Below are 9,669 nucleotides of genomic sequence, written 5' to 3' on the forward strand. Positions count from 1 at the left end.
AGGAAGAAAGAAAGAAAGAAAGAAAGAAAGAAAGAAAGAAAGAAAGAAAGAAGAGAGAGAGAGAGAGAGAGAGAGAGGGAGGGAGGGAGGGAGGGAAAGAAAGAAAGGAAGGGAAAGAAACAAAAAGAAAGAAAGAAAAAGAAAAGGAAGCAAGGAAGGAAAGAAGGAAGAGAAAGAGAGAAAAGGAAAAAAGGAAAGAAGGAAGAGAGAAAGAGAAATAAAGAGAAGAGAGAACCAGGGAACAAAAAGGTAGATATGGGTCCAGGGCTCCTGAGTGCTAGGACGGGGCTGGAGGGACATAGTGGAATCACACAGAGTGGCCAAGGGGAGTCTCTCTGCCATGAAGGAATGAGCCCTGTTGATATCAGGGATGAGCATGCCAAGCAGAGGGAACAGCTGGGGCAAAGGAACAGGGATGAGGCCAGTGGGGCAGGAACAGAGGGACAAGGGGAAGAGAAGCAGGAATGAGCAGAGAGGTGAGGGGAGGGGCAAGTCACACATGATGTCATTTAGCACTGCAGTACACCGTGAGGCAGGTCCTGTATTATCCCCAGTTCACAAGTGAGGAAACTGAGGCACGGGGAAGATAAGTATCTTGTCTGAGGTCACACAGCTTATAAGTGATAAAGCTGGATGAGTCTGGCTACAGAACTAGCCAAATTTTACCAGCTCCTCCCCACCTGCTGCTGCCCCTATCTGGTTGGCAGGTAACTACTCCTAGAGCCCAGGTAGGGATGTATGAAGTCTCTGGAAAGAAAGCTCAGATGGAAAGGGGTGCACTTTCTCAGAACCCTCTTTTCACCCCCATGCTCTGGTGTTAGACACAATTTACAGAGAGTCACAGGCCCAGCTGGAGAGACTGGTTGCTCAGTGTGAGATAAGAAGTCCTTGTGGATGGATGGTCTACACCAGGGTTTGGCCCAACTCCAACCAGGAACTCCACACAGGGGCTCACCACTTGTGTGCTCTGGTTGTTCCCATGGAGGAACCCAGGGTACCTACAGTTCCCTCCCCACTAGACCTGCAGCATCCCTGCCAGATCCCCCCACCCATAGCCCCTCCAGCCTCACCTTATACAGGTAAATCTTGCTCTGAGAATCCTTGAGATCCAGCTCCAGGTCAAACTTTGCAATCCCATCCTTGGTGACCCTGATGTGTCTTAAGCTGGAGATGGCATTGATGTACTACAAAACAGACAAACCCACCAGGAGAGTTCATGAAGCTCTCTCTTTGGGGCACTCCAAACCCTCATAGGCCCTGGTACCATCCCAGGCCCACAGCATCCCAGATGAGCATGCATTGGCCCCTTTTACAAGTGGGGAAAAGTAAGCCCCTCAAGGAAGGAAATTCTCCAAGATGAGAGATCAGATCAAGAAGACAACCAAGAAAAGACCCCAGGTGCCCAGGTGCTAGAACACAGTAGGGCTTTTCCATTCATCTGTACTTCTAACAAACATTAGTTGAACACCTACTGTGTGCAAAGCTCTGTGCTGGGTCCTGTGTCAAAGCCAATGAGAAAGCTTTGAGGAGAGAAGGCTGAGACCCTAGGTGTTAGGTTTAAGAAAACTTATCCTTCAAGGGGATAAGATACTATTTTCAGGATAATGAAAACGAGTTGTTTTCTATTTTCAGAAGAAAAATTAGACTTATGTTATAGTTAAGTTAGACACAGGGAAGAAATTCCTGTACAGCTGATAAGATTCTGGGATCAGAGTGCTAATGGGAACTGTAAAATTCCCTTCCATGAAAGCCTTTAGAAATAAACCAGGTAGCTGGGCGTGGTGGCTCACGCCTGTAATCCCAGCACTTTGTGAGGCCGAGGCAGGCAGATCACGAGTTCAGGAGATTGAGACCATCCTGGCTAACACGGTGAAAACCCATCTCTACTAAAAATACAAAAAGTTAGCCGGGCGTGGTGGCAGGCGCCTGTAGTCCCAGCTACTCAGAAGGCTGAGGCAGGAGAATGGCGTGAACCCAGGAGGCGGAGCTTGCAGTGAGCCAAGATTGTGCTACTGCACTCCAGCCTGGGCAACAGAGTGAGACTCCATCTCAAAAAAAAAAAAAAAAAAAAAAAAAAGGAGAAATAAACCAATGAGGTACCGCCCCCCCCAATCTGGTGACAATGATAATGATAGCAAAAATCAAGCCCTTACCATGTATCAGGCACTAAGCTAAGTACTTTAAGTACATTCTCTCATTATCCTCCCAATAACCCTGCGAGGTAGGCATGACTATAATTCCCATTTTACAGATGAAGAATCCAAGACACAGAGGCCCTAACTCTTCCAAAGCTCCAGAGTTTAGTAAGTATCAGAACCAGGTTGCAAAGGCAGGACACCAACCTGGGATCCCAAGGCCTTAGCCAGATACCCCACTGGGGACTAGATGGAGACAGGCCCCTCAATCATACTTGGTTTCCTAAGTTCTGCCTCCAAGCCCACCTCTGGGTGTGAGGCACCTATGGTCCAGATGTGTGGGGTGGGCATGGAGTGAGGGGTGGGCATGGGGTGAGGCACCTGTGGTTCAGGTGTGTGGGGTGGGCATGGAGTGAGGGGTGGCCATGGAGTGAGGCACCTGTGCCATCTTGTCCTCCTGCTCCTTCTTCATCTCCTGTAGCTTGCGCAGCATGCCACGGTAGTCAACAATGCCGTACTTCATGCAGATCTGTTCGTAGTCCTTCCTGTCTGCTGTCATCAGCAGCTGCCATACCTGCTCAAGGTCTATCTTTTTCTCAGGGGCTGGTGGGACCCTGGGGAGCAAGGCCAGCCGGTCAGAGGCCAGAGGAACCCCTGCTCCTTTGTTGGCCACCTGGCTCTGGTGCCCCAAGTAGTTCTAGGAAGCTGCTCTATCTGCACTCAAGGAAATACAGATCCTGGAATCTCTGGGACTGACCACTTTTGGGGCCAGAAGGATTTAGAGATGGGTGGGGCGAGCCTCAGCCTCACCCCACAACTTTCAGGAGAAATGCTCCTAACAACCTGTATTGTAGATTTCTGAGTAAGATGTCTGGGGAAAGTGGGTGTTGCATTGTTCTGTTGCTTTAAAAAAAAAGTTACATCATTGTTCCAGTGGACCACCACATTTTGCAAATGAGGAAATCAGAGGAGAGATGATTAACTCAAGGATATAGAGCTTTGAAATGGCAGAGCTAGATCCAGAATTCCCAGTTCAGTCCCCTTCCCATCCTCCCATCTGCTACAGTCAGTCTAGCTCCCTGCTGTGTTGGGTGGAGGTGTGGCCCAAGCTTACTTATGGAAATAGTAGGGAGTGAATACTATGGGAGCCTCCAAAATCCCTCATGGACAGGCCCAAACCCACCTCTTTTTCAGCAACTTCCGGAAGTCCATCAGCTCCTTCCTGAGGTCTGGAAAAGAAGTAGGAATGAGGCCTCAGTCCCAGGTGGGATGCCTGAGGGTTGATGCAGGGCTTTTCTGTGTGCCCATGCTGACAACCAAGCCTTTGGAAGGGGCTCTCCTGAAGACTGGTGGTGACCCACAAGGTATGCATGGTGGCTCAACCAGGCAGGGAACACCAGGAAAGGAGTAGTCTATCCCCCACAGGCCCCAAAGAGATTTCTGACAAATCTACCTACCTTCCTGTGGTTCCTTGTGCCTCTTCCGATTCTTCCGAAAGCCAACTGGATCATCCAGGGAGGAGAGGAAGGAGTCGATGTGGACAAGCAGGGAGGGAAGTAAGACACATTGACGGTCTTCCTGAGAAACTGATGGAGTCCCAGAGCCCTGCTCTCCCCACTGTCCTCTAAGGCGTGGATGATCCCAGCAAGAGGGATGGAGCAGAATGGAGGGTCTGCCCATCATAAGCTTTTTTACCCCAGAGCCTTACCCATGACCAAGGGGACCAACCTAAGCATCATCTCATGCAGGGGAGACCCAGTCATGTGTCCACAGGAGCCAGGGAGGTGGCAGAAATGCGTGAAGCAGACATTGGCAACCACAACAAACTCAAGAGTATCTAAAGGGGCAGCTGCTCTTTCACTCCACGTGGGAGCTGCCATATCAGGGTATAGGCCCAATATTGCCAAATAGGTCAGACACTGCTGTTTGGCTAATCCTGCAGCCATTTGTAATCCTCATCATCTGCTTCCACTAAAGAGGCTGAAAAAGCTAAACACTCACCTTCCCAGCTTCCCTTGCAACTAGCAGTGCTCATGTGACACCATCCTGACCAATGAGCTCCCGGAATTTCTGAGAAAGCCTTTGCTTCCTTTATAAAAAAGGTGGATGGGCTGGTCATGGTGTTTCACGCCTATAATCCCAGCACTTTGGGAGGCCAAAGTGGGAGGATAGCTTGAGCCCAAGAGTTCCAGACTAGCCTGGGCAACATAGGGAGACCCCACCTCTACAAAAAAAAAAAAAAATCAAAAAATTAGCTGGGTGTGATGGCGCATGCATGTAGTCCCAGTTACTTGGGAGGCTGAGGTGGGAGGATCACTTGGGTCTGGGAGGTCAAGGCTACAGTGAGCCATAATCACACCACTGCACTCCAGCCTGGGCAACAGGTCTCGAAAAATAAAAAATAAAAGGCCAGGCGCAGTGGCTCATGCCTATAATCCCAGCACTTTGGCAGGCTGAGGCGGGTGGGTCACCTGAGGTCAGGAGCTTGAGAACAGCCTGGCCAATATGGTGAAACCCTGTTTCAACTAAAAATACAAAAATTAGCCAGGCGTGGTGGCACTCACCTGTAATCCTAGCTACTCAGGGGGCTGAGACTGGAGAGTGGCTTGAACCTGGGAGGCAGAGGTTGCAGTAAGCCAAGATTGTGCCACTGTACTCCAGCCTGTGTGATGGAGCAAGACTCCGTCTCAAAAATATAAAAATAAAAATAAGAGAGGCAGGTGGACCTGGGCCACCTCTTCCACCTTCCTACCTTGAACGTGGATTAGGTTTGGATCTGCCATAGCCCTCTTATGGCCATGAGGTGATAAGCCAATCTGCTAAGGATGGCAGAGCAGTGGGACCAAAGGAATCAGCTATCTGATGGCAGCCCTGAGCCCTGGACACCACTCGCAAAACTTCTTATGTGAAGGAATGAAATATCTTTATTTCTTAGGCTACTCTTAGTAGGATTTTCTGTTACTTGTAGACAGACCAATTGTAAGCATAATCAGTGGCGAGACTAGACCTGCTTCCTCAAGAGATATCTACCTTTCAATTACTACAGGTTGACAATTTTTAAAATTTCAAACACCATGCATGCCCAAATACACGTCTGAGGGAGAATTTGGCCTTTGTGTGACCTGTTTGTTAACTCTGGCATAGGCCTGTCCAAAATATCCAAATATCCTTTGCACGGTGGAGAAACTGAGACCCAGAGAAGAAAATAAAGCCCATTCAATGAGTTAGCAGAAGCTCTAGGACTAGAAGCCAGCTTTCAGGTCCTGCTCATTTACTGGGCCAAGAGAATATCCTTCAGAGCATCTGCCAAGGTGTGCCTTTTTAAACACATGCAGACTTCAGTGTGCATGTGGTTGAAGCCAGGGACCCAGCACAAGGTGGGGCTGCAGCAGCGGTGGCAGTCTCAGTGGGGCTCCCTCCCCTCTGCTCCCCTCCCTCACTAGCCACGGGGCCTCTGATTCCTCTGTGGGCTCTCTGCCCTGTGCACTGATGAGACAAGCTCAGGGAAAAGCCCACCTTCAATGACGGTGAGTCTCGCTGAGCACGTGGCCTCTCCGTACATATTTACTGCTGTGCAGCGGTACAGATCCGTGTCCTCACCTGTCAGCTTGTTGATCTGCAGAAAGGCCAAGGGCAGAGGAGCAGGGCTACCATGTCCGCTTCCTCCATTTACTAGACACGGCTATGTGTTGGGGGTATAAAGTGATTAAGACATGGTCCTAGTCCTTATGGAGCTCACAGTCTTTATCAGGAAAGACAGATCCCAAAACAAAAACCTGGTTCGGGACAGAGGGTGGATGTACCAATGCTTTGCCATCAGAGGCAATGTAGCATAGTAGAAAGAGTGTGATTTTGGGGTCAGATGGATCTGGGCCTGAAAACAGTCTCTGTCCTGTATTACTGGCTGTGGGACCTTGAGCAAGTTATCTAACTTCTCTCAACTCCAGTTTCTTCATTTGTAAGATGGGAATATAATTCCTCAAAAAAGTGTTGAATGATTAGAATTAAATATATAATCTATGTCAAATGTTTAGCCCCTGGGACATAGTAGGGCCTGGCACATAGTAGGTATCCCATGGTTGGTATTTATAGTATTGCTCAGATTAGCCAAGATTGATTGAGTACTCACTATAGGCCAGGCACTAGCTAGATACTTTACATAAAACTTTCACCCTCATAGCAGCCCCTGGCCAGGCACAGTGGCTCATTCTGTAATCCCAGCACTTTGGGAGGCCGAGGCAGACGGATCACCATTGGTCAGGAGTTCAAGGCTAGCCTGGCCAATATGGTGAAACCCCATCTTTACTAAAAATATGAAAATCAGCTGGGCGTGAAGGTGCATGCCTGTAATCCCAGCTACTTGGGAGGCTGAAGCAGGAGAATCGCTTGAACCTGGGAGGCGGAGGTTGCAGTGAGCCGAGATCATGCCATTGCACTCCAGCCTGGGCAACAGAGCGAGATCTGTCTCAACAACAACAGCAACTCATAACAACTCCTTAAAGCAGGTCCTGTTATTAACCCATTTTTACAAATGAGGAAACAGAGATAGAAAGAGTAAAGTGACTTTCCAAAGCCAAGGTGGTGGGCCTGGGATTGTAACCCCAGCAGTTTGACTTCAGAGCTTGAGCTCTTAAGCTCCAATCTACACCACCTTCCTGGTTATCAGCAGAGGTATCTGCAAGCCTGCCAGATCCGTTCTTGGCTCAGTCAACTTTAAGTCACGAGATGGAGTTGAATGGATTCAACTTCAACAAGGAGTATGTCTTACTCCTCTAGGGACTGGAGGCTGCCAAAGAGATCTTCAAGGGGATGGGAAAAGATGAATAGACCTTGGTCGGGGGAAGAGCTATGGTTATTACCTGCAGCATGTGCTCCTTGCCGCCAGGGCTGGAGGAGATCTTGTACTTGCTGGAGTCACTGAGGTCACCTTTGGAGTTCTGCCATTGCACCTCGGGCCTGGGCTCCCCACAGACCACAGCCCGAAAGATAGCATTTTTCCCTGCAGCAGGAAGAGATAAGCAGGAAGACTGACAAGTTGGGAGAAGGTGACTGTATACTTTATTTAAATTCTAATTTACATCATCTTCCTCATCTAGGTATTTCAACAGCCCCTTCCAAAAAGGGTGCCAGGCCTGGGTCCCCTTGACTCAGGACTCAGAACACGCAGGTGGAAAGCAGCAGATTCCAGGCACCCAGAGGGCAGTCCTTCCTCTTTCTGTATTGCGGAAGCTTGGGCTGCTTGAGGGAAAGAGATAGGTGGGCTGGCCCTGGTGAAAGGGGAGGCCAGCAGGGCTTTAGGGGAGAGGGGCTTTTCTTGAGAGTGGGTAAGCAAGGAGTCTGAAGGCTCTGCCAAGACTGGGAAGGGAGTGAGATTTTGTGAGTTCCAGCCGGGCGCAGGGGCTTACGCCTGTAATCCCAGCACTTTGGGAGGCCAAGGTGGGCGGATCGCCTGAAGTCAGGAGTTCGAGAGCAGTCTGGCCAACATGGTGAAACCCCATCTCTACTAAAAATACAAAAAGTAGCCAGGCGTGGTGGTGCGTGCCTGTAATCCCAGCTACTTGGGAGGCTGAGGCAGGAAAATTGCTTGAACCCTGGAAGCAGAGGTTGTAGTGAGTGGAGATCACGCCACTGCACTCCAACCTAGGTGACAGAGTGAGACACCATCTCAAAAAAAAGAGAGATTTTTTGTGGGTTCCCTTCCCCTTCCTACTCTCTAGAGGGAGGAGGAATCACAACCACGGGAAGGAATGGCTATTTGGTGCCCAAAGGAGCTGGTGCTGAGACATAGGTTCCAACCTCAGAAAAGACCCCAAGCTCCATGCCTGGCATGGAGGCCTGGGAACTACCTGCCCTCAAAGAATCCCTCAGCCTCCCACCAGGAACATCTTAGTAGAGAGCAACATAGACCAAAGGCCCAAGGGCCCGTCCCAATTTCGCATTACCTTGTTCCAGATTTAGAAAAATAAGATACCATTCTTTGGCCAGGTGCGGTGGCTCATGCCTGTAATCCCAGCACTTTGGGAGGCCAAGGCAGGCGGATCACCTGAGGTTGGGAGTTCGCAATCAGCCTGACCAACATGGAGAAACCCTGTCTCTACTAAAAGTACCAAAAAATTAGTCAGGCATGGTGGCCCATTCCTATAATCCCAGCTACTTGGGAGGCCAAGGCAGGAGAATCACTTAAACCCAGGAGGCGGAGGTTGCAGTGAGCTGAGATCGAGCTATTGCACTCCAGCCTGGGCAACAAGAACAAAACTCCATCTCAAATAATAATAATAATAATAATAATAATAATAATAATAATAATAGAAAAAAGAAAAATAAAATACCATTCTTTTTCTTATTACGAGGATGCTATGAACTAAAATTTATTGCAGGGATGTGTGTTGGGGAAAGAACACCAATTTCCACTTTTTCCCCAATAAGCCTTTGTTCCCACCACTTTTCTGGGCACTTTCTTATGTGGCCTTCTAGAAGGGCCTTCCTGAGCCCAGCCTGTGAGCCACTGCGGGTGCTGCTGCCTGGAAGCGAGGATTGGGAGGAATCACCTTAACTGTATTAACAGTGCCTATCTGCAGCAGTGGCTTTGAGGAGAGGAGAGAGGGACCAGAAAACACCACAACCTCTGCCTCCTCCCCAGTTTAGCATTTTTCCATCCTTGCCCCCCAGATATTTCTCACACTGGAATAGCATGTTGTCTCTTCATTCTCTTTATCCACTCTTTTCCCCAGGTCCCTTGTCACTTCTAGGGTTCCAGGTAAGCACGTACCCCCTTAAGGATAGGAGGGAGCCAGGCTATGGTCTGGTGATGGATGTAGGGCCTGGGTGTCCAGGAAGGTGTGTGCCCTAGCCCTCTCCCCTGGGAGGTAGGACAGCAAGAATCTTGCTTCCCCTCCATAGCTCCCCTCTGGGCTCTCACCCTCTGGCAGAGCCAAGGTGACGGGCTTCTGCTCAAAGTCCGGCGTGCTGCAGCCTTCAGGGATCTCTTCCACCAGCTGCCAGATGCTCACCCCAGGGATATGGGACTTCCGGAACTTTCCTGGAGAATGCAGGAGAGAGGGAGGTGGGCCTTCCGCCTTCTCGCTATTGGGTGACCCTTCAACAGAATGGGCATCCATCCACTCGCCCAAGGAGCAAGAAGCCCCTTCTCGCTCCTACTGTTGGGGCAGGATTTTTGTCCTACCTCCCGCCTGTGCACAGTGCTTTTTAATTCTCTAATGGGAATCTGGTGGCACCTCTCAGGCAATGTGAATGGAGCCTCTAGGAAGTGGGTGGGGCACCCTGGGAAGACCCTGAGTGTGTCACTGGAGAAAAGCTTGGAAGAGAGAGTGGGAAAGGGCTCCTTTTCAGGAAGCGGGAGCTCATGTGGGGGCTCTGCACCCCTTATTCAGGAAAACAAATTGAAATCCAAAGCCAAGACTCTTAAAAAAAAAAAAAAAAAAGGCCCAGCACAATGGCTCATGCCTGTAATCCCAGCACTTTGGGAGGCCAAGGCGGGCAGATTGCCTGAGATCAGGTGTTTGAGACCAGCCTG

The 9,669-nt window shown here is 49.7% G+C and overlaps 1 protein-coding gene across 1 annotated transcript in view; it reads right to left on the reverse strand.

Moving 5' to 3' along the window:
• IGFN1 (immunoglobulin like and fibronectin type III domain containing 1) overlaps positions 1-9,253 on the reverse strand; it is a 32,772-nt gene extending 23,519 nt beyond the window's left edge. Inside the window, exons 1-7 of the mRNA XM_073011403.1 lie at positions 9,055-9,253; positions 6,995-7,134; positions 5,652-5,751; positions 3,593-3,637; positions 3,319-3,364; positions 2,575-2,749; positions 1,071-1,184 (exon numbers count right to left, since the gene is read on the reverse strand). Of these exons, the coding sequence (XP_072867504.1) occupies positions 1,071-1,184; positions 2,575-2,749; positions 3,319-3,364; positions 3,593-3,637; positions 5,652-5,751; positions 6,995-7,134; positions 9,055-9,253 (819 nt within the window). The remainder of the gene's footprint in view (positions 1-1,070; positions 1,185-2,574; positions 2,750-3,318; positions 3,365-3,592; positions 3,638-5,651; positions 5,752-6,994; positions 7,135-9,054) is intronic.
• Between the last annotated feature and the right edge of the window lie 416 nt (positions 9,254-9,669).

The sequence above is a fragment of the Chlorocebus sabaeus genome, chromosome 25 (assembly GCF_047675955.1).
Source record: "Chlorocebus sabaeus isolate Y175 chromosome 25, mChlSab1.0.hap1, whole genome shotgun sequence".
NCBI classification, from domain to species: domain Eukaryota; kingdom Metazoa; phylum Chordata; class Mammalia; order Primates; family Cercopithecidae; genus Chlorocebus; species Chlorocebus sabaeus.